Here is a 23,547-nt window from a genome sequence, read left to right as displayed (position 1 = left end):
CCGCAGCTGCTCATTGTGTACGCCAGTGCGCTGGTGTCCAGTTTTCGTGCAGGCTGCGGAAAGCATACCTTGGGGCTCACACTCTGCTGCTGATAGGTATAACTACGCTTCTTCTTCAATTTACTGCCAAGCTCATAGAGCTGTGAAAGTTGTGACCATGCCTCATTCCACCACCTTGAGAGCGCTAATTCGTTGACCCTAGGCTGTTACTCCGATTGACCTAAAACTCGACCGTGGCGGAACATGAGAACAGGTCATAGGTCTACAATGAATGTCAATCACTGCATCGCCCGTGCCTGCGCCTAAAAATGCTTATCGAAAGTGAAAATAGAAATGGGGTGAGTTCGATCCGAGCCTTTCATAATTGGCTTGACGCGGTGCCCGTAATCGACAGTGGCGGCCGAAAAAAAAAAGACAGAGGCCAGCAAGCTCAGAAATCTTGGCCCTGACATCAGCTTAGCCACTAAGCTGATGTCAGCTGATAAATGCTTACGACAGAAGGAACGCGGGCATGTTGGTTTAGCTTAGCGAAACACACAGCGCAAGTTAGGCACTGAGCGTGTTTTCCTCCTGCGTTTGCGTCGTTACTTGCTCCGTGTGTTTCACTAAGGTTTGTTTTGGGTTTCCTGTTCTCACACGTTGGAGACGAAGGGTGAGGACGTTTGCCAGGGAGAGCATGTCTGCCTTTTACTCGTTTTAAAGCACTTAAGAACGTCATCATTGACTCCGAGCTGAAGTGTACGCATATACTGAATTATCTATGTGGGAGAGAGTATTTTTACAATTCTACGAGAACAACCCCCTGAGAACCTTTACATTGCGTCAGACGCAAAGGACGCCGTGTATTATAACACAGAATCACGGAATTTATCGCAGATAAGCCGCTTAACGCTTGTGTGCAGTTTTTGTGGCGTGAAAAGGAGTTAGCGCATCGAGAACTGGATGAACTTTATAAAAAAAAAACTGAGTGTGAATTCCTCGCATTGACAAGGAAAAGCTTAAACCAGGAAAAGCTTTCGGAAACCGAAATGCTTAATAAATGACGCAGCTTTGATTGCAAAAAATTTACACAGACATCACGAATGCGCGTACTCGAGAAAAAGCTGAAGACACGAATAATACACCTAGCGCCGCTCCTGCTTATACTGACATTCACCAGTTTCTTCGCAACCTCGTATGTGGTTTTTGCGCCTAAATGTGTACGGTGAAATAAACACTTCATTTTCGAGTTCACGTTTGAGCAGTGGAGCTCAAGTGCTTGGATGTCCTAAGGAGTAAATTAGGCCCTGACGATGCCCGGTCATTGTCGTCGGGGCTCGCCACCGTCTCTATTCGAAGCGCAGGTGCGAAACATCTGTGCGCAATACCGTCTATAGCGCGCAAATGGCGTTTAAAAGTGAAAATTTTTTTTATGTCTCTTATCATTTCGTCAATGGAGCTTAGCTCCATTATCGGCATTGACGTCACTGATTTGCAGCCATTTTTGTTTGTCCTCTCCAATATTGCACTAGATATTTGACGATTTTATGCAGTTGATTAATTCCCATTAAACTGTTCGATTACGCAAAATACACCTTTTTTAGATTCGTAGATACGTGCCAACTGCGCGAGGGCACGTTCAAGTGCTTTCTCCCGCCGCTGTGGTCTAGTGGCTAAGGTACACGGCTGCTGACCCGTAGGTCGCGGGATCGAATCCCGGCTGCGGCGGATGCATTTCCGATGGAGGCGGAAATGTTGTAGGCCCGTGTGCTCAGATTTGGGTGCACGTTAAAGAACCCCAGGTGGTCGAAATTTCCGGAGCCCTCCACTACAGTGTCTCTCATAATCATATGGTGGTTTTGGGACGTTAAACCCCACATATCAATCAATCAATCAATCAATCAATCAATCAATCAATCAATCAATCAATCAATCAATCAATCAATCAATCAATCAATCAATCAATCAATTCAAGTGCTTTCAACATTGCATTGTGTCACCGCAGCCCTGCCCCTATTGCCGCAAGGTGTTCGTCAGCCTAGCGTACCTGCAAGCGCACGTGGTGCGGCGACACCCGGAGAAGCCTGCGCCCACAGAGGACGCCCTGCTGGCGCAGTGGCAGCGAATGGCCACTGGCACGGCGCTGCCAACGGCGACAGAGTTGAACCGGGGCTTGCACGAACTCCGGAATATCCTGCTGCGGAAGGAAGATGGGCCCGACCACACCGAGGACAAAGTGAGCGAACTATAGAGAAAGTATCACTACGCTGATGTGCACATTCGAAATAGGGACACTGTGTAGTAGTTCGAAAAAAAAATAAAACGTGCCCCGAGGTCACGCCGAAGCGTGTGAAATGTAACAGCGTTGCAGTTAGCGCAATCACTGCGCATGGGATTTGATATGTCGAAAAACACTCAGCGTAAAGTGTGCTTGGCCTCCCAAGAGGCTTTGATGAAATGTGTGAAACCGATATAAGCCAGAGCAATCTCCTCGGGTGAATCCTTCATTATTACATGCAACCAGTGCGCACATCACATCGCTGTGTATGCGAATGCTCGCTGCATACAAGCAGGCCAGGAGCGAACGCGTTGAAAGACGCAATAGCTTCGGGGAGATCTCGAGGCTGCGCTAGTTTGCACTACGACAAATTGAGTTGTCTTGAGGAATGAGAGGGACACAGTCACATTTACCCTGATACACTCACGCACACGAACACATTCGGGAAAGTACGCAAGGGTTAAGCTTCTGGCATGCTGATCATTCATGTTGATTGATTGATTGATATGTGGGGTTCAACGTCCCAAAACCACCATATGTTTATGAGAGACGCCGTAGTGGAGGGATCATTCATGTTAAAGCGACAGGGACCGACAAAGAGAATGGCTCCTCTTACTTCCAGACACAAGCGCAGCAAACAAATTTTACTTTTATAATAGCGCTTCTTTCTTATCAAAGTGTTTCTGTGGTGCTCACGCGCATGTGAGTGTGTTCTTTTAAGTCATATACGCCGTTAATTGACCACCATGCAATTATTCACCCGGCTGCTATTACGGTGGTGGCGCATGAACAGCATTTCACGTGCTCTTCCCGAGTTTTTCATCATACGGCGTGTGAATAATATATAGATGAATATTAGCCATGCGTATTGAAGTCTGTACAACACAATCTATTAAACTCTGCATCGTGGATGTAAGCACTTCACCAACAGCGAAAATCACTGTCGTATGGTATATGATTCATATTCTCTCATCGTCGGCAGCTCCTCCTTCGGGACGAACTGCTCTGTCGGCTGGACGAGCTTCAGCGCAAGTGCGACAGCCTGGCGGTGGGTGACCGCAAGATAGGCTCGGCAGGTGCTGCTGCCGGCGAGGCGAGTCCCTGGGAGCTGGCAGCCGAGCCTCCAGGATCTTTCTCCGAGGGACAGGCGGCGCTGGCCAGCCTGTCACAGCAGCTGATCCAGCAGAAGGATGAAGTTGGTCGCCTTCTAGCGCAGCAGGAACGCCTCTTTCTGCAGCGCATGGACGCGCTCGCCAAGGACGTCGTCACACTCACCAAGGTACGTTCTCGACTGAATGTGATCTTGGTTCTCAATGCAAGAAGACCCTGACACTTGGCGAATAGATCCATACTGTTTAGCCAGTCAGGTAATTTTGGTTTCGTCGCAAATACCAGCGCAAAAAGAAACAGTCGAGGCCCAAGAGGAAGAATCGACGAGAGAAAACGCTTAACATCTGTTTGTCTTAGTACGTTCGCGCGCGTGGAAGTTCCCATTTCTTGATGAGATGAGTCATGCGTAGCTTTTTTATTTTCCATTAGACGAGAAAGGTTGCATGGAAAGTTGTTTTTGACGACACCAGTGTGATAGCGCTGGAAGCGGTTTTTTATGTTCAGGTCAACAAATAATGGTTCAGTGTGACTGTTATGACGCGCTAATAATGGCACGAATTGATTTCTTCTGGATTACGTCAAGATTCTAAATGTTCGTCAGCGTCGTCGTACCCCAGATTAAGTAGCAGTATTTGATACACGATGCAAATAGACTGTTATAAGTAACAAGCGTGATAGTGCCTTTAGGCAAATAGTATTTGCATTTGTTGAGGATACCGCACACCCGTGAAATTTTATACGCGATTAGTTCACTGGGCTTATTCTTCGACACGTGTTCCTCAAACAAAACACTGAGACTCTTTACAGAAGGCACAATTCCTATTGGTGAAGTTTTATGGCATATACAGTTCAGGCTTTTATTTTACGGTTTGTGGGTCTAAAAAAGGCAGCATTTGTTTTAATAATATTTCTTTTAAGAGAATCGCCAGAGCATCAATTATGTGCGATTGACCTTCTTCATTGCATCAGTAGCATTCGTCGCGGAAAATAGTAGGTAGTGTCATCTGGGTATATTATGAATCTCGCGGGCTCATCAACTCTGACAACGTCGTTTATATAAAGGGAGAATGAAGGGTGTCCTAGAATGCTGCCCTGCGGGAATCCGGCTTCTACTGTCTTGAACTCTCAGGCGAGATGATTAATGCATACCTGTTGTTGGCAGTGCTTTAGGTAAGAAGTGAGCGGTTTGATTTGCCTAGCTATATGACACTTTTGCAAATTATGGTGGTGTAACCGAACAAACTAACAAGTCAGCAGACAAGTCTCCAGGTCTTTTATGCATATGCCTAAGACAACTCGAAAGCGGAAGCCATCTTCTTATTTTCCTTCTTAGTCTACTAAATTGATCCCACCTGAAAGCTATACGCTCCAAAATCAGTTCAGCACTGCTTACGGGATCGGAGGCGTTGCAAGCTTTCTGTTCTTCACCTGGTTTTGCACGGCCTCCATGATTGGCCCACTTTTGACCAAGCGACAATCTAATATGATGTGACGTTATAGATATGTCGTCATAACAGCCCGAACGCTCGTGACCCGTGATGTCAATATAACGTCACAGTGTGACGTCACCAAAAGATTATGCTTTTCACTTTTATTGATTGATTTATAGGGTTTAACGTCCCAAAACCATGCTATTATTATGAGAGACGTCGTAGCGAAGGGCTCCAGAAATTTCGACCACCTGCAGTTCTTTAACTTGCATCCAAATCTGAGCTCACGGGCCGACAACATTTCCGACTACATCGGAAATGCAGCTGCCGCAGCCGGGATTTGATCCCGCCACCTGCCGAGTACCTTAGCCACTAGACCACCGCAGTGGGGCGATTATGCTTTTTGCATTTCTCGTGTTGGCGCTGCCGACGATAACTTTGCACGTTTGATGAGGCATCTCTTTAGTAAGCAAGAAAACAAATAATCCGGAAGAACAAAAGTTAGGGCACCGCCACAGTCGTTTGCCCGAAAAACGATGACGCGCGAACGGGCTATGAAACGGGGGGAACTCAAGTAAATACATTGCAGAGTGGTGGGGGTATCGCCTTAATATTGTGTACATGAATACGGTTCGGGAATGCCTATTTGTTATTTCTTTTTTATTATTCTTATTTCTTGAATGAAGAAGAAGCGTTGCCTTCAACCAGTCGTGGGACAATGTTATAGGGTTGTGCCCAATACTGGTAGAAGGCACGAAGAAGTGGTTGAAGGTACTGCTGCTTCCCTCGCATCTATTCGAGTCAAGCAAAGCGTCAGGTCAAGCGAAAGCCAAGTAAGACACCCTTGTTTGAATTCTGAACGCGCGATCCAGTGCTAGTGAGCGGTTGTGCAGCGCGAGCACTCGGTTTTTACTAGCAGACGCTGCCTGCATCCGCCTTGTCAGTCGAGAGAGGGGTGAGTGACAGTTGGCACGAGACCGAAGACGCGAGCTCGCACAGTGGGGTTGTAGATGGTGCCACCGACACCGGATTTGCGACCTAGTGCGACTAAGAAATGCTCTGCATTTGAAAAGCTCCTGAATGTGACTTGATTACGAACACATTTTTTTGGCGGTTGGACTTGATCATACTTTGACGCGGGGAACTTAAAAAAAGTCAGCACAGCTCAATATATAACAAATTTCTATCTCTGGCGTGCACTCTTTCGCTATAGCATACCCTGGTTTTATTTTTGTGGTGTATTTTTTTGCGATGTGGCGAACTCAAGAAACGCCTGCTCGAGAGAGAGAGAGACGTATGACCTTGTCACACAGGTCCCGTTAATGCGGGAGGCGATCGCCGGGCTAATTCCAAGGGCCGAAGTATCAGCCCCCCCTAACCACACCACGAAAGCGTAGACAATTTAGAAGTGGTCCTATTTGGCGCGCCAGCGGACGCCGGCTGTGGCCCAAAGAACAAGTGAGAGCCGAGAGTTGATAAACAAAACATAATTATATTCTCAATTATGGCAGATCAAAACGATACACAAGTATGCACACTCGACAATTGTTGAATACAATATGTCACGAATCAAACAATGTACTACACAGTACAATCAGCCACACTCGAAACAACGGACACAGACAACAATACGCACTACAATGCAGTCGCATGCATCGAACAACCAAGACACTTAAAGACGAAAGAGTTAGAAAACTTATTCAGTCCAAAGTTCTTGGAACAAAAGTCTGAATGATACTGTTCCGAGAATCACTCACTCAAAGCCCAGTGTTGTTGTCGCTCCGCTGCCTCCGAAGTTTCTCTTCCAGGAAACCTCGCGTCTCCAATTGGCCGCTCTCCAGGCTCCAAACTTCTTCGCCGGAAACACGTCGGCTTCACACACGCAGCTATTGCCACGCGTCTTCGCTCGATAGCGGTAAACACACGCTCTTGCCTGTAGCTCGAGTCTTCACCCCTCAGGTGGAAATCCTCTTCTTCTCCTCCTTTTTCACGGAAGACAAAAGGCTTCGCCCACAAGGCGGAACACCCTACGCACTCTGGCACATACTTTCTCCTTCTCCTGCTTTGTCACTACGGACAAAACCTTAACCGACAGACGCGGCGGAATAACCCCACGCACGCTGGCACTAACTCCCTTCTTCTCCTGATCTCCCATCTCCGCTGCTCGGTTAAATACCTTCCGCGCGAGATTCCAGAAAGTTCTCATCATTTCGTCGGCGCGATACGCAGCGAAGGCTGGGGAGAGGGCGAGACGGTTTGAAGGCCGTCCGCGACGGATGACGCAACCCGGCATCACCCCGCCCCTTTCTATGTAGAAATCTCCAGGGCTTGCTCGGCCACCGATGCGAGGAGGTTTTGTCGGCGAACCTACGCTTCCGAGGGAGAGGGACGCGCACCCGGGGAGTCTTTGGATGCTTGTTTTCTTTTTTTTATTGTTGACCTCGCGGCGTCTTTCCCGCGCTTTATCGCGAGAATTTGGCGGCGCGCCCTTTTTGAGCGCTCGTTTTGTGACACTGTCCCCCAATTTAAGAATATTGTTACGGCGCATCATCGACAGGAGCAAGCGTGGCACTTAGCGAAGATGAAGAAGACGCCTGTGCGTTAGGCGCTTGCGCGAGAGGCAACTCAGACATCTTGTTCGGCTGCCGATTCTCGATGAACGCTGTCCTGTAAGCGAAGACCTCGCCCCGTCACATTTGGTGGAAGTGCTGGGCAACCGCCTCGCAACGGAACTTTGCAGCGGCCGACGTTTGAAGGGTCATTCCACAACGATGACGGAGAGTACGGCGTCTGCATCTGCTCCTGGTGTTCCTGCGGCCGGAGATGATGTGGTAACTACATCTCCTTCTGCGACCACAACCTTCGTGCTCGAACCCCCGCGGGATCCTGGCACGTTCAGCGGTTCCGGCGATCCAGATGAAGTTGACGTTGAAGATTGGCTGGCTGAGTACGAACGTGTGAGTACTCGATACCGATGGGGCCCGACTCTTATGCTGGCAAACCTGTTATTCTATCTTAGGGGAACCGCAAAATCGTGGTATGAGAACTATGAAACAGAACTTGGGAGTTGGGCAGTGTGCAGGGAGAAAATGCTGGACCTGTTCGGAAAGCCGATTGGAAGAAAAATGGCCGCGAACAAAATGCTCGCGTCTCGGGCGCAGACCTCGACCGAGTTTTACGTCTCCTATATAGAAGATGTGTTGTCGTTGTGTCGCAAAGCCTATGCCGAGATGCCGGAGGCTGACAAGGTCGGGCATATTCTTAAGGGGACTGCCGATGACGCATTCAACCTTCTCATCTGCAAAAATTTTTCTACAGTGGACGCCATTATAAAAGAATGTCGGCGCTTTGAGCAAGCGAAGAGCCGGCGGATTAACAGCGTGTTTACCCGCTTTCCGAATACGGCTGCAACATCATCTTGCGAAGACCCAGCAAGAACACAGCCACCACTTCTAGATTCATCGGATCAGGTGACCCGAATTGTACGGCGCCAACTTGAAGCCATTGCCTCTGCTCCGGCTCACACCGCTGCAAGTGACACCACCCCACTCACTGCTAACATGGTTCAAGCCATCGTCCGCCAAGAACTCGCCAGCATAGGTATTCCCTCGGTGTGCGCTTTGCCCAGCCCGCAGCGAGCTTCATGGCGTCCACCCTCGTCCTATCACGAGCAGCAGTTTACGGCCCGATCTCGCGACCCTGCTGCGTGGAGAACCGTCGACAATCGACCAATTTGTTTTCATTGCCACCGTATCGGTCATGTCGTCCGTTACTGCAATTACCGCTGGTCCTCGCCACCTCGGACTTCATCTCAACCTCACTACCGACAATACAGCACCCGCTTCGCGTCTGCCGCGCAGCCTTCTCCGCAAAACAACTACAGAAGGTTCAACAGCCGATCTCCGTCACCGCATGGTATCAGTCGCGTTTGCCTCCAGGACGTCGCCAGTCGTCTCGCTCACCGCAGACTCGCAGGCCGTCGTCCCCATTCGACCCCGCTCCTGCCTACCCAGAAAACTAAACGGTGCAGCGCCCGGAGGTGACGCTGCATTTCCGACTCCCTCCACAAATCCTCTCTTGACACTTCCGACGAGACAAAATTTGTTAGACGTTGCCGTTGACGGTGTGCCTATTTCTGCCCTTATAGATACTGGAGCACACATTTCTGTAATGAGCGCGAACCTTCGCCGACGCCTACATAAAGTGCTCACGCCTGCCGCTTCCCACAAACTTGGTGTCGCTGATGGGAGGACCCCTGATGTTCAAGGGATGTGCACGGCCCGTGTGTTCATTGCCGGTCATTCTACATTATTTCAGTTTGCCATAATTGAAATGTGTCCTCATGACCTAATACTTGGTTTGGACTTCCTGTCACGGCATTCTGCGCTCATTGATTGTGCCACTGGTGCTCTTCAGCTTGAACTGCCGCAGTTTGCCGATTTTCCAGCAGACTATTCTTCACGTTTATGCTCTCGTCACCACGTTCGCTTGCCTCCGCAAGCTGCTACATATGTCACTTTGTCATGCTCACGTCATGTGCCCGACGGTGACTACCTCGTCACTCCTATAGTCGACGTACTGATGGCCCGAGACGTCGCCCTTGCTCACACTGTTGTCGCCGTCGCTAATAATACAGTGGTTATACCACTACTCAACGTGAGTCTCTTGACTCAAGTTATTCCGCAAGACATGTCTTTGGCCACCCTATCTCCACTTGACTGCTGCAACGTTACTGGTTTAGACACCGATACTACATCCCCCTGTCTTGGCCGCAATTACACTCTGCCTGCAGATGACATTAACAAGATGATTGCTCCCGACCTCACTGCAGTGCAAGCTGCCAGCCTCCGTAGTCTGCTAACATCATATAGAGACGTTTTCGACTTTGACCACCGCCCTCTCAGCCAAACAAGTGCAGTGACTCACCGGATCAACACTGGTGATGCCAGTCCTATACGGCGGCGTCCATATCGCGTATCTCACAAGGAACGCCAAGTAATTCAAAATGAAGTGGATAAAATGATTACTAAAGACGTAATAGAACTTTCATCCAGCCCCTGGGCCTCCCCAGTCGTGCTCGTTGAGAAGAAAGATGGCAGCTGGCGCTTTTGCGTGGACTATCGCCATTTAAACAAAGTGACCCACAAAGATGTCTACCCTTTGCCTCGAATTGATGACGCCCTTGATTGCCTCCATGGTGCCCAATACTTTTCGTGTATCGACCTTCGGTCCGGCTATTGGCAAACTTCCGTCGACCCCATGGATCGTGAAAAAACCGCTCTCGTTACGCCCGACGGCCTCCACCAGTTCAAAGTCATGCCGTTTGGACTGTGTAATGCGCCGGCAACTTTCGAGCGCATGATGGACTCCCTTCTCCGAGGATATAAGTGGTCCATCTGCTTATGTTACTTAGACGATGTCATCGTCTTTTCACCTACCTTTGACAGCCATATAACACGTCTGTCAGCCGTTCTGGATGTTTTTTGAAGAGCTGCTCTCTGGCTCAATTCTGCAAAATGCCATTTCGGACGTCGCCAAACCACCATACTCGGCCACCTTGTCAGTGCCGATGGTGTTCTACCAGATCCCGAAAAGGTTCGAGCAGTACAACAATTTACTGAACCACGCTCAACCAAGGACGTCCGAAGTTTTGTAGGGCTATGTTCCTATTTTCGTCGATTTGTCCGCAACTTCGCCGACATCACTCGACCGCTTACTGATCTCTTAAAGAAGGACGTTCCCTTCGCATGGGGTATTGAGCAAGTGGACGCCTTTTCGGCTCTTATTAATCTGCTGACTACGCCACCAATACTGGCCCATTTCGACTCAGCATCACCTACAGAGCATCGGACCGATGCCAGTGGCCATGGAATTGGAGCGGTCCTTGGCCAACGACAGCACGGGAAGGACCGCGTGATTGCTTACGCCAGTCGTCTTCTTTCACCTGCCGAACGGAAGTTCTCCATCACTGAGCGTGAATGCCTAGCTTTAGTGTGGGCCGTGGCGAAATTCAGGCCTTACCTGTATGGCCGAAATTTTTCCGTTGTTACGGACCATCACGCTCTTTGCTGGCTGTCATCGCTAAAGGACCCACCTGGACGTCTTGGTCGCTGGGCGCTCCGTCTGCAAGAATACTCATTCGTGGTTCATTCACTACAAGTCGGGACGCCTCCACACAGACGCAGACTGTTTGTCACGTTATCCGGTTGAAACGCCCGACTTGACAGACCTTGATTCAGACCTCTGCGTTCTCTCCATCCACGCTTTGGGTGATATCACCACCGAACAACGACGTGACCCGTCGTTACTCTCCATCACCGAGCGTCTGACCTCTGCTCCAACAGACCCTTCCGTTCGCCTGTTCGAACTGCACGACAACATTCTGTACCGTCGCAGCTTCAACGCTGATGGCCCGGAATTACTACTCGTGCTTCCCCATCACCTGCATACCAGCGTTCTAAAACAACTACATGACGTACCTACAGCTGGTCACCTAGGCGTCTCTCGTACCTACGATCGTGTGCGACGTCGCTTTTTCTGGCCCGGACTGTATCGTTCTGTGGTTCGCTACGTCACTACTTGCGACCGCTGCGAACGCCGCAAGCGCCCCTCTGTGCTACCGTCTGGCCTCCTACAGCCCATTGACATACCGACGGAACCATTCTTCCGTGTTGGCCTTGACCTGTTGGGCCCGTTTCCTACGTCCACCTCCGGAAATAAATGGGTTGCAGTCGCCACAGACTACACCACACGCTTTGCCATCACTAAAGCACTGCCGACAAGTTGTTCCACTGACGTCGCTGACTTTCTCTTGTATGAAGTCATTCTTCATCACGGCGCTCCGCGGCAGCTGCTTACTGATCGAGGAAGGTACTTTCTTTCACGTGTTGTGGATGACATTCTCCGCGCCTGCTCCACTGAGCACAAGCTTACCACCGCTTATCACCCACAGACAAATGGATTGACCGAGCGTCTGAACCGAACGCTGACGCAGATGCTGTCAATGTACGTTTCGCCAGATCACCGTGACTGGGACAAAGCACTCCCCTTTGTCACGTTCGCGTACAATTCTTCACGGCACGACACAGCTAGTTATTCGCCGTTTTATTTGCTATTTGGCCGACATCCAGCATTACCATTTGACACGCTCCTTCCTTCGGCTGCCCCCTTGTCTACTGAGTACGCCAGCGATGTAGTTTCTCGAGCCCATGCAGCCCGTCAGCTTGCCCGTGATCGGCTGCACTTGTCGCAAGCGCAGCAAAAAGATCGCTATGACAGTCGCCACCAAAGCGTGCACTTCTCGCCGGGGTCTCTGGTACTTCTCTGGACACCAAACCGCCAAGTCGGCTTATCAGAGAAGCTACTATCACACTACCATGGCCCCTACAAAGTGTTACGACAACTTAGTGACGTGAGCTACGAGATCGCACCGCTAAACAATGCCTTTTCGACCACCTCACTCACTCCAGACAGACGTTGTACACGTTTCCAGACTGAAACCGTATCACCCCCCTCGTTCGTCGCCGCCGTATTAAGCGCCGTGACGGCGCTTCCGCCGCAGGGGAGTGATGTTACGATGCATCATCGACAGGAGCAAGCGTGGCACTTAGCGAAGATGAAAAAAAAACGCCTGTGCGTTAGGCGCTTGCGCGAGAGGCAACTCAGACATCTTGTTCGGCTGCCGATTCTCAGTGGACGCTGTCCTGTAAGCCAAGACCTCGCCCCGTCAAAATATTATCTCATAATATTCAAAACCACACAAACGAGCGCGAACAGTCCCCACACTCTAAAAGACTTTAACCTAGTCCGTCGCTCATGACGCGTCACATTCACAATATATCACTCATTAAAATTGTACATTGTAATTCAATCTCGCAACACATGAGATATAACCACAGGTACATGACCACAACACTTCATCACATATTCCAAACAGTACAAATGTACAATGTTTTGTCTTCACAACAATTATACAATGCTATACATCACATCACCGTAACAAACATTTTGACTCGCTTGACATACAGTTGTGACACAGGACAACAACCGCATTAACTTAACATATAGCACTGTCAAACACATTCCGGTTCGACCTCAACACCTATACCGTGTACTTCGAGCTGCGCTTGCGTCCTTTCTTGCGGTGCTCGCTCGATCTCTTCTTGTTTTTCCTCGTTCTTTTTCGGCGAGACCTTTCCAACGACGGGGTCTGAGGTGGCGTCTCAGCCATCGTTGTCACTTCCGACATTGTTAGCGGGTCATAACGATCAACCGATCCTGTCACCCGCTTGTTCATGTCACGACATTGGGCCTGGCTGGCTGACTCCGCCACCTTTACACTGTCGGTCGGTTGAGGTCGTGCCGACGTAAGTCCAGCTGCCCAGCACGTGAACTCATTCAACACGATAATCTTCTCATTCACTGTCTCTTGCACCGCGGCTTCTCCTTGGGCTCGAGTGAGATCCGTCACGGGATGCTCCTCCACTGTATCTCGTGGTCGCTGGGTTGGCGAGGGCTCTATCTTAGGGTCTTCTCCCAATCGTTCTGGATCATTCGGCCCTCGCGCCCCGTCGATGTTCCCGATGACGAGGTCGTACAGGGGGGTCGTCATGCATAGAGCGGTAACCTTCCCGCTGAAGTACGGGGTTTCGACCTCAACTTATGCTTCGGGAAGCATCCGAACCGTACTGTCAATTAGGCAAACTGGTTTGTTTTGCCTGCTAACTCACTTTCCCGTACCAAATTTCTCCGCGCGATAATAGTGGAGCTACCGGTATCTCTTAACACCGTAACCTTTTTGCCCGCAAGTTTTCCAGGCAGCGTTGGCATTCCCTTCGTAACACCGCTTGGCTGTTTTGTCAATACAGCACCCCCAATAGGAAGTTTCTCCCCATTTTTCAACTCTACGAGTCCGTTGGTGACGGCATCACCATCGGATTTCGGTGCTGCTAGTACACAGGATACCTGGTGAGTTTGACTCACTCCGTTACGACAAGCGTCTGCTTTGTGCCCAGTCTGACCACACTTGAAACATTTTACGACCGTGGGACTTGTAAAGTTAGTTCGACAGTTGTTAGCGCGATGACCCACTCGGTTACACAGGAAACATCGCGGAATACTCTCCGGTGCACGCTTCTTTTGTTCGGGTGCCGATTTCTTCAAATCTTCGGGACACTCCTTCTTGACCTTGGCCAAATTAGTGCCACCTTGCGCTTCCAAGAATTGATCAGCTAATTCAAGCATGTCTTCAAGTGACTTAGCTCTCCTCTCTTTCAAGTACAGCGACAGGCTTGGGTGGCAACTAGTATGAAATTGTTCTTTAATTAGGAGCTCTCTAAGTTTATCGTACTCCTGTGCTGTCCCTGAAAGTTCACTCCATCTGTCGAAAAAATGGCAAAGTCGGGCGGCATACTGCGTAGCCGTCTCACCATCAGCTGGCTTTCCTGTCCGAAATCTGTCCCGGAATCCTTCCACAGTAAATCTAAATCGCTTCAGCAAAGCAGCTTTCACCTTTGCATATTTGGCTGCATCGGTCGGCGTCAGCCTACCGTACACACTGAGCGCTTCACTGCTCAAGCAAGTACTCAAAGCAGTTGCCCATTGATGTTCCGGCCAATTCTGGCTCCTTGCAATCGTCTCAAATCTGTGAAGGCACGCGTCAAGGTCGTCCTTCCTTTCATCAAATGCTACGAGCAGCTTGCTTGGGTTCAAGCGGAAGCCATGATCTTCCCGTTCGCTGCTTTCAACTCTAGCTTGAACCGGAGTTTCACTCCGCTGTTGCAAACGAAACCGCTCGAGTTCCATTTCGTTCTGCCGCTGCCGTTCCCTTTCAGCCATTTCCGCTTCTCTTTCTTCTCTCGTCCTTTCGGCTGCCAACTTCTCTCTCTCCAACTCCAACTTCAATTTTTGCTCTCTTTCTTCCTTCGCCCTTTCAGCGGCCAGCCTTTCTCTCTCCAACTCAGCTGCTTTTTCTTCCTTGGCCCTCTCAGCTGCCAACCTTTCTCGTTCCAACTCAGCTGCTTTTTCTTCCTTGGCTCTCTCAGCTGCCAACCTCTCTCGTTCCAACTCAGCTGCTTTTTCTTCCTTGGCTCTCTCAGCTGCCAACCTCTCTCTCTCCACCGCCTCTTTCTTCTTCTGGCTTACTCACTTCCGTAATTTGGCGCCAGAAAGACCCATCTTCTCACCAAGAGCTACTAACTTTTCGACATCCATTGTGTCTCCCAATTGAAGTCTTGCCGCGTGCAAAAAGTATCTACCTAAATCAGTCTATCGGAACACTCCACTGCACTCGTTAAGGAAAACACTGAACAACACACAAAATCGTTCCGATAGCACTGTCAACACTCGAGGCTCTTTCTCACTACTTTGGACACACTGTGCACCAAAAGGTCCTGTCGCGGACACCAGATTAATCGTCACACAGGTGTCGTTAATCCAGGAGGCGATCGCCGGGCTAATTCCAAGGGCCGAAGTATCGGCCCCCCGAACCGCACCACAAAAGCGTGGACAATTTTGAAGTGGTCCTTTTTGGCGCGCCAGCGGATGCTGGCTGTGGCCCAAAGAAGAAGTCAGAGCCGAGAGTTGATATACAAAACAAAATGATATTCTCAATTATGGCAGATCCAATTGATACACAAGTATGCACACTCTACAATAGTTGAATAGAATATGTCACCAATCAAACAATGTACTAAACAGTACAATCAGACACACTCGAAACAACGGACACAGAGAACAATACGCACTACAATGCAGTCGAATGCATCGAACAACCAAGACACTTAAAGACGAAAGAGTTAGAAAACTTATTCAGTCCAAAGTTCTTGGAACAAAAGTCTGAATGATACTCTTCCGAGAATCACTCACTCAAAGTCCAGTGTTGTTGTCGCTCCGCTGCCTCCGAAGTTTCTCTTCCAGGAAACCTCGCGTCTTCAATCGGCCGCTCTCCAGGCTCCAAACTTCTTCGCCGGAAACACGTCGGCTTCACACACGCAGCTGTTGCCACGCGTCTTCACTCGATAACGGTAGACACACACTCTTGCCTGTAGCTCGAGTCTTCACCCCTCAGGTGGAAATCCTCTTCTTCTACTCCTTTGCCACGGAAGACAAAAGGCTTCGCCCACAAGGCGGAACACCCTACGCACTCTGGCGCATACTTTCTTCTTCTCCTGCTTTGTGACTACGGACAAAACCTTTACCGACAGACGCGGCGGAATAACCCCACGCACGCTGGCGCTAACTTCCTTCTTCTCCTGATCTCCCATCTCCGCTGCTCGGTTGAATACCTTCTGCGCGAGATTCCAGAAAGTTCTCATCATTTCGTCGGTGCGATACGCATTGAAGGATGGGGAGAGGGCGAGACGGTTCGAAGGCCGTCCACGACGGATGACGCAACCCGGCATCACCCCGCCCCTTTCCATCTAGAAATTTCCAGGGCTTGCTCGGCCGCCGATGCGAGGAGGTTTCGTCGGCAAACCTACGCTTCCGAGGGAGAGGGACGCGCACCCAGGGAGTCTTTGGATGCTTGTTTTCTTTTTTTTATCACTGACCTCGCGGCGTCTCTCCCGCGCTTTATCGCGAGAATTTGGCGGCGCGCCCTGTTTGAGCACTCGTTTTGTGACAGACCTCAATCGAAGATGAGCCTACATCTGTAGTATCTCTTTCGTATAGTTTCTGTTTACTGGATTACGAGACGATTTCCTGCCTGGATATTGCAAATGGAGGGGGTTCAGCCGAGCTCAAGGTAATGCTAAAATGTGTTCTTCGTAAGCTGCTGAGTTATAACGAAAGGCTTACATGATTATGACCTAAAGAGACTGAATTCAGAATACTGACCTTAAAGGGACACTACAGAGAAAAAAGTTGCTGACTTAGCAAGTTTTGGGTTCTGCTTATTTAGATAACTAGTGCAACAATGAAAATTCGGCAGACCTTTACGTGCCTTGGTAATTGTTGTCGTGCGAAGCATGCGGAAAGGGGGCGGCTATGTTGTAGTTTTTTATTGAGGGAAAGGTTATGTAATGACGCTAAAGATATGTACAAAGGCTGTATGCGGAGGCATATGTTGCACAGTCGTATATATGTTTCATATGAAAAGTTGTTTACAGTTATGATATCATGCCTACATCAACATTGCTATTATCAGTACCAGAAGCGGTAAGATGATATGTAGCGCTTGTGCTGACGACGATAGTAGCTCTGGACGCTGCTACAAACCGATGTGACCGCTGTGTCACAGTAGCAACGACAACTCACATTTAACGAACAATAATAGATAGACTAGAAAACATGCAAGATGAGTAGATACGTGGATAGAGGCTAAGAGTGCCTGCAGTTTGCAAAGAAATGCTCCGTAATTAAAACCCACAGGCCATAGAAGAGCAACCTTTCTAGAGCCCTTCTTCAACACTCTTTGGTTTACATTTGCAATCACACTTGGAGGGTACCCACTACGCCATAAACCATGCTTTTTAGTTATAGCGAGGCATTCACTGTACCATCCTTTGTCATTCTTCGGGGAAGCGTGGTATCCGCAGCACACTTGTAATGAATTATGCGCACGTTGTTGATGCTGTGGCTGATGACGATAAAGAATTATGTCTGAGGCTTTTGTAGGGAGGTAGAGGATTCAACGACAAACTCACTACGCAATTCACATTGTCTGACACCTAGTTGTTGCTTTCCCGTTCTAAAACGTTTTATTACGCACGTTAACGCGTGATTACTTATTCGACATGAAGCCTGCGTAGGGTCAGTTTGCAACATAGTTTCAAGCACCAGCATAGCTCACAGGTGTAGTACTAGGCTATCTCGCATGAGGCCGGGGTTCGATCGCCATTGTGGTTTCAGTGTTTTGTATTTATTATCTTTTTACTATTTCGCGCCATAGCGGTTAGGACACCGGTGACGGCGGTGGACAACTATGGCGCCAGAATTGGCATTTCTTGTGATGTCAAAAGAGCTTTCGCTGCAAAAGGCAATCAGGTTAATTTCTAACTGCTGGGCAGATATTCTTGGGCGCCGCGAAAAAAATAGCTAGACTGAACTTCATGTACTCACGCTCAACAATTGATGTGTCTTATTTCATAAGAAGGATAAAAACACGCCATACCAGAGATAACCATAAACTGATACCCACCGAATACACCTTCCATACGTTCTACTTCAGAAATCTTAACTACTCTATTGACCATAAGAAAAGGAAGTAACCTCACTCATGCAAGACTGTTCCCTTTACATTTGCATCCTACTAATTGCTCTTGTTTTTCAACTTTTTTTGTAAATACTTCTTACTGGCATTCTATAACAATTTGTGCTATTATGTATAAAACTACTGTATAAGCCCTCCTGCTCTGATGCCTTTGGTATTGGCAGAATTTACAAATAAACAAAATAGACTAACTTGGCTGAAGTATTTAGGGTCTGTGATAGACCGACATCAACGGCATGCGCGCAGACGAGCACCTGCCTTGAGAGGAAGCTGTCCCAGATGGAGGATCCCTTCAGTGGACGCGCCCACCTCCTTCACTCACTAATTCGCCGGGAGGCACCGGAGCCGAGTGCCACGGGAATCGGCAGGCTGGCCGACGGATCCAGCTCACCTATGCGCTTGTCTAGGCCTTACTCCGATGCACTCAAGGTGTCTCCACTGCGCTTCCCCCAGGTAAGACACGTGGGAAAGTCGACAAGTGGACAGACGTGCAAATCTAGAGGTTTCTTGAATATTGGACAAGAATTCGCCGAGCTTGGCGTTTCTAATTTCTGTTTGCCATTGTGAGGCCACCTTCGCTAATGGTACGGCTTGAATCGCCTGTGTCTTGGATTTGCTATCCCTAACAATTTTTGCATGATAGCTTCGTGTTATTCTCGAGAACCCGCGATAAATAATCACAAAACGCACTTGTTGTGGTCCATGGGAGCAAATTCAAATCAGTACTGGTGCTAGACACACTGTTGCAAAGGCGCCCACTCCGTCAGGGGAGAGGAAAAATGAAAGAAGGGCTCTGAGAATATGGCAACGGCTCCATATAGACAATAGTGCAGGGACCACCTGGCAAATAAAATCACCTTTACGTGTCTACTGCTGTCTAAGTATACGGTAGACAATCTATAACGTTTGTGATTTTTGTAGCTGCTTAGATATAGCAATAATGCATCGAAGTCTCCTCAGTGAGGCACTATGGCTAAGAGTGCATGTTAATAAATGTAAGAGTCCCGCAAAGTTTACTATGTAAAGAGCGCCAGGAAGAGGTCAGATGAAAGGAACGCCAACGAATGAGCTCCGGAAGAACGAGGAACTTGAACAGGTCTAGTCACGCTCACAAATGGTTTATGTTGGTAATGAACCAAAAGTATGGTAAATCGACCGTTTCTTTGTTAGCCCTAGCCGATAGTGAAGCCAAAGAAAGCCTTCACTTTCTGATGGCTTAATAATTGTCTCGTTTTGAAGCGTCAAGTAGGAAGTAGTCACAAATGACCTGTTTTGACACCAGGAGTACATGCGTACAGTGAGATCTATCGATTGCAATGTGTTCCCGTGGCTTGCAGAAATGCCATCTAAACACCTTTAGCAGGAAAGGCCTAGTGGTGCAATTGTTCAAAGGATCAGACATAGTACTGTATGCTTTCACGCAAGACAGTTCCATTCTTGTTCGATTTCTTTCAGCCTGAGCTAGAAGAGGTTACGCTTGTTTTACTTGAGGACCGAACCAAAATTTCGATACTTTTCGCTAAGCCATAATACGTATAGGGAAAGTGGAAAACCGGGGGCGAATAAACCGGGGCGTCATCATTTGCTTTTTGCGGAGTGGGCACTTTCCGGCCACTATGCAAAAAATTTCAGTTTCTTTCGGCTCGTAAACATATTATTTAGTGTGCGTGCTCCACTTCGACGAGGTGTGTTTTCAGTTCTTTGTGGCGTTGCGTGCCAAGCAGCGCATGCATTGGCGGCCCAAACATTTTCGCCTAAAGCGAAGTACGAGGAGCAGGCAGAATAGAAAATATTGCAGTTAATTTTCTTCGAACTTGTTGAGCGTTAGCTGACCACAACTTGCATGCTGCCAAAAATTATCATCGCCTGTTGTGGTCATGAGATGACGTCATTATACAGCACCACCACTTTGCAAAGAGTGGGTTGATTGCAGAAGTTGCGCATAACCAGAATATGTGTATGCCGAAAAGTTTCGGAGGGGGAAGGGTGGTGGCGTGAACCAATACATTCGCTGAGGGAAAAAAATGAAGATTGTGGTGTTCATGTTCGAATCATTTCAGTCAAATTCATTAGGAACACTGTGATTGGAAAGGAAGAAGTATTACGTTATTCTTGGTTACTACGCACCAGTGGAAGCGAACTCGTTAGCGCTGGTGACTTTAAGTAGAGAGCTTGTGCAGTGTGGCGCAGATTTTGACACGCAAGCATACTGTTTGTATTTTTCACGACGTCGCTATAAAAGCTCTACATTGTTTCAGAGCACGCTGTCTATGCCCGTTCCAGCTCCTCGGCAACGAATGTTCTACAATGGGAAGTCTCTCAGGCAGCCGCCGTCGCTTACTCTGCCACGAAAAGGTAGTCTGTATGTTGTCTTCACTTTTATGTCACCTAGTGTCAACATGCATGATTTAATGATGAAATTTCGCTCTAGTGGGCAATCAACGTTTCCTGGGTCTCGAGAACACTTCCAGGGGAGATCACTAAAATTGAAAACTGGGGATATGCGACCACTAAAGTTGTGCCTCGGGCACTGATAGACAATCTGGGAGGCCTGTATCCCCATTTAGAGCCTGGCGCATCACAGCCATCGCTGCTTTTGCGCCATAAAACCCAACAAACTTGCTGAATGGTCTTTTTTTAAAATAAGAAATAAACTATGAGCATGTGCCGCCATGTTTCGTTCGGTTCGCTCCTGTCACTGCGCTGTGACGCAAAAAATAATAAAAGAACCATAGTGCGCGTTGCACCAGCGCCACTGCGCATGCGTAGGCTGCCAACTTGTAAAAGATCGATTGCATAATTTCATTTGAAAATTACCGAACGATTTAAGAACAAACGTGAGATTTAAAGATTTAACATATTTGACCGGCACTACGATGGCGTCACTACTTCACCAGGTCATAATAAAGATGTACAACTAGCTACAAATATTTACGCGCGTTTTGCGCGTAAATATTTGTAGTTATACATCTCGTGACGCACGTTTCGCAAACACGGTGTTTCAGAAGTGTCAGCGGAAGTGCGCGAAGACAAGATGCAGAATCGTCTTCGTACTCGATCTAGAAGGTACGAAAAAAAGAGAAAAGAAAAGAAGACGTCAGAAATGCGTTATTGTTGGAAAGATGAAAAATGCAATGCCCATTTATACATGGCTCAACACATGCACTTTAAAAAAGAAGCTGTATTGTGTCTTTCAGTAGACAGAGGCGGATGCATCAAAAGCTATGTGGGTTTTTCTATGTAAGTCTGCATTATATAAAGTATATGAATAATGTTTGTTAAAATCAGTGTTCCTGCATGCTCCTTTGTTTCAGTAGAATTGGGTGCAAGTACACGTCATTGAACAGAGCGCTACTTCACCATCATGCAATGACCGTCAACCGATCGCCATGTTGTAAACTTCACGTCTTGCGTAACCCTTGCAAAGTCGTAATTACCGAGAGAAAATTATTTGTCGCAAGTACAGCATCCTCCCTGAAATAGACTACTAAGAACATGTCTTTCCTGAACAAACGTAGTATTCAAATTTTAGGTTCAGAGGGCACTGCAAAAAAATTGAAGGGCGTAAATGATTTTTCTTCTTTTTTGGTGGTTGTACACGGTATTTGTTGAAGGAACAATATATTAGTCTCTGTACGAAGAAATACGCCTGAGAAAAAGCACAGACTAGACAATCACACTCGGAGCATGCTGTTTGTCGAGAGAAGCTTTCTGGAATATGCGCGCACCAATAGCACGACTGAGTGGCACCGGTCCTCACTGCAGCCATTTACTTGGCTACCATGTCGTTCCCACCAATGGCTACGAGGACAAAAAATGACCACCCAGGTCAACAACGCGCATACCACAGAAGAACTGTTAGTTTAGAAATGCTGCATGCAACATGAACCGACCGATAGAAAGCCACCGACTGCAGTAGTCAACGCACGAAGCAATAAGCGCTGAAATTCACGCAACACATACATCATGGATCGTACCTAGATTTAGTAGTGGTTTCACACGATTATATGTGTAGCAATTTGTCCTCTTCATTGCTTGACCAACTTCGCAACAACATTTTCACGCCATGACAAACGTCAGTATGCGTAGCGTATTGTATTGTGCTCATCGAAAAAGAAATAATATATTTATAGTAATTTCTACGCTTTAATAACGACGAATCCAGTATTTCAAGAGCTTCAGTTGCTCGTCAATATATCCTGAGTTCCTGAAAACATTTAACACTCATTGTAGCTATAAAAAAGTTTCGATTCGTTAGGAGAAGTCCCACCCGGAGGACCGAAGCGTGGCTGTCTATCGCCTCAGCGACTAAATATAAAGTCCCACTCGCGCACTCTGCTATGTTCTCTGGAGATTTGGTCCCTATGGTCGTACGTCTTGTGAAATTAGTCTCCACGCATGTGTAGGAGAAAATGCTGTGGACTTCTAAAATGGCTCCGACTGTAGATGTTTCTTGTTTCTTTTCCAGTATAGCTTATATGTAACACTGAAAAATGGGTTTGAATAATTCAGCCTTTACACTATATACTGCATGCCTTCGAATAATAATTCTCATAATAGTTTAGTCAGAAGTTTGATCGAGAATATACACTCTAGAAACACATTCCGATTATTTTCATCACGAACAAAACCAGTTTGTGCTGGCCGAAACGTTTTTGTAATTTTTATCGGGTGTAGGCGTGAAATTTTGGCCTTTTAAGATGATTTTGCTTTTAAAAACTTTACCAGCATTGGGAACATTATAGTCAATGTCCTTTGGGGTTTTAATTGATTAATTTCAGATTCTAGGATTCACCCAAAAGTGGCCCAGAGTGGCCCGATAAAAGAGCAGGGTGAGATGAGGTAAGCGGTATTTGAATTGTTTTTGATCAGGAAATGATCATCCAATATTCCTAGAGCTCACATTGGACCGCGATCGAGGCAAAAACCCGAATGTTAGGTGTGAAACATATTTTTCGCTAGCAAAAGCCGCTTCTCGATAAATCAATGGAGGTGTGGTCTGCGCGATTCATCAGTTTTGGTGACTGCATTTTTTTTTCTCTTGCTAGAAATACTTCGGATATTAAAATACAATATAAATTGGCGTTACTGAAAGTTAGTCAGACGTCCTTGTTGGTTGGTTAGCGCTCTAAATAAGCAAAATTTGACAATGAGCCAATTAATTAGACGTGATCAGCATTTCTCGCACAAGCTTTACGTGATGTGTTCTGTACGTGTTTTGTCGCTGTCTTCAGTTATTGCTTTGTAATGCTTGCTCGAGAAATATTGATCATGACCAAATATATAAAAAAATAATATTACATAACAAACGTACGACGAAATGTGCCGCATGCATTTAGCATAGAATTAGCAAGGCTTGAAAAACTGTGGCTAGCGGGGTTTATGGAGCCTAGCGTTGGCTAGCTGTTTACTACCATTAGGCGTAGTTCGCCAAATTACTTCTGGAAAGAAGATTGCGCGATCAAATAAAAACAACCGTAAACGAGGAAGAACACGCATAAACTTAGTAAAACAGATAAACGGAAAATGAGGCAAAAATA

General features: G+C 47.6%; 1 protein-coding gene across 1 annotated transcript in view; it reads left to right on the top strand.

The window, feature by feature from the left end:
* The window catches only part of LOC142803046 (uncharacterized), a 92,305-nt gene that overhangs the window by 19,535 nt on the left and 49,223 nt on the right, over window positions 1–23,547 (top strand). The window contains exons 6-10 of the mRNA XM_075888155.1: window positions 1,985–2,215; window positions 3,240–3,536; window positions 18,254–18,460; window positions 20,266–20,362; window positions 22,789–22,849. Coding sequence (XP_075744270.1) covers window positions 1,985–2,215; window positions 3,240–3,536; window positions 18,254–18,460; window positions 20,266–20,362; window positions 22,789–22,849 — 893 coding nt within the window. The remainder of the gene's footprint in view (window positions 1–1,984; window positions 2,216–3,239; window positions 3,537–18,253; window positions 18,461–20,265; window positions 20,363–22,788; window positions 22,850–23,547) is intronic.

The sequence above is a fragment of the Rhipicephalus microplus genome, chromosome 3 (genome assembly GCF_043290135.1).
Source record: "Rhipicephalus microplus isolate Deutch F79 chromosome 3, USDA_Rmic, whole genome shotgun sequence".
NCBI classification, from domain to species: Eukaryota; Metazoa; Arthropoda; class Arachnida; order Ixodida; family Ixodidae; genus Rhipicephalus; species Rhipicephalus microplus.
This window is presented reverse-complemented; position numbering and strand designations above follow the sequence as displayed.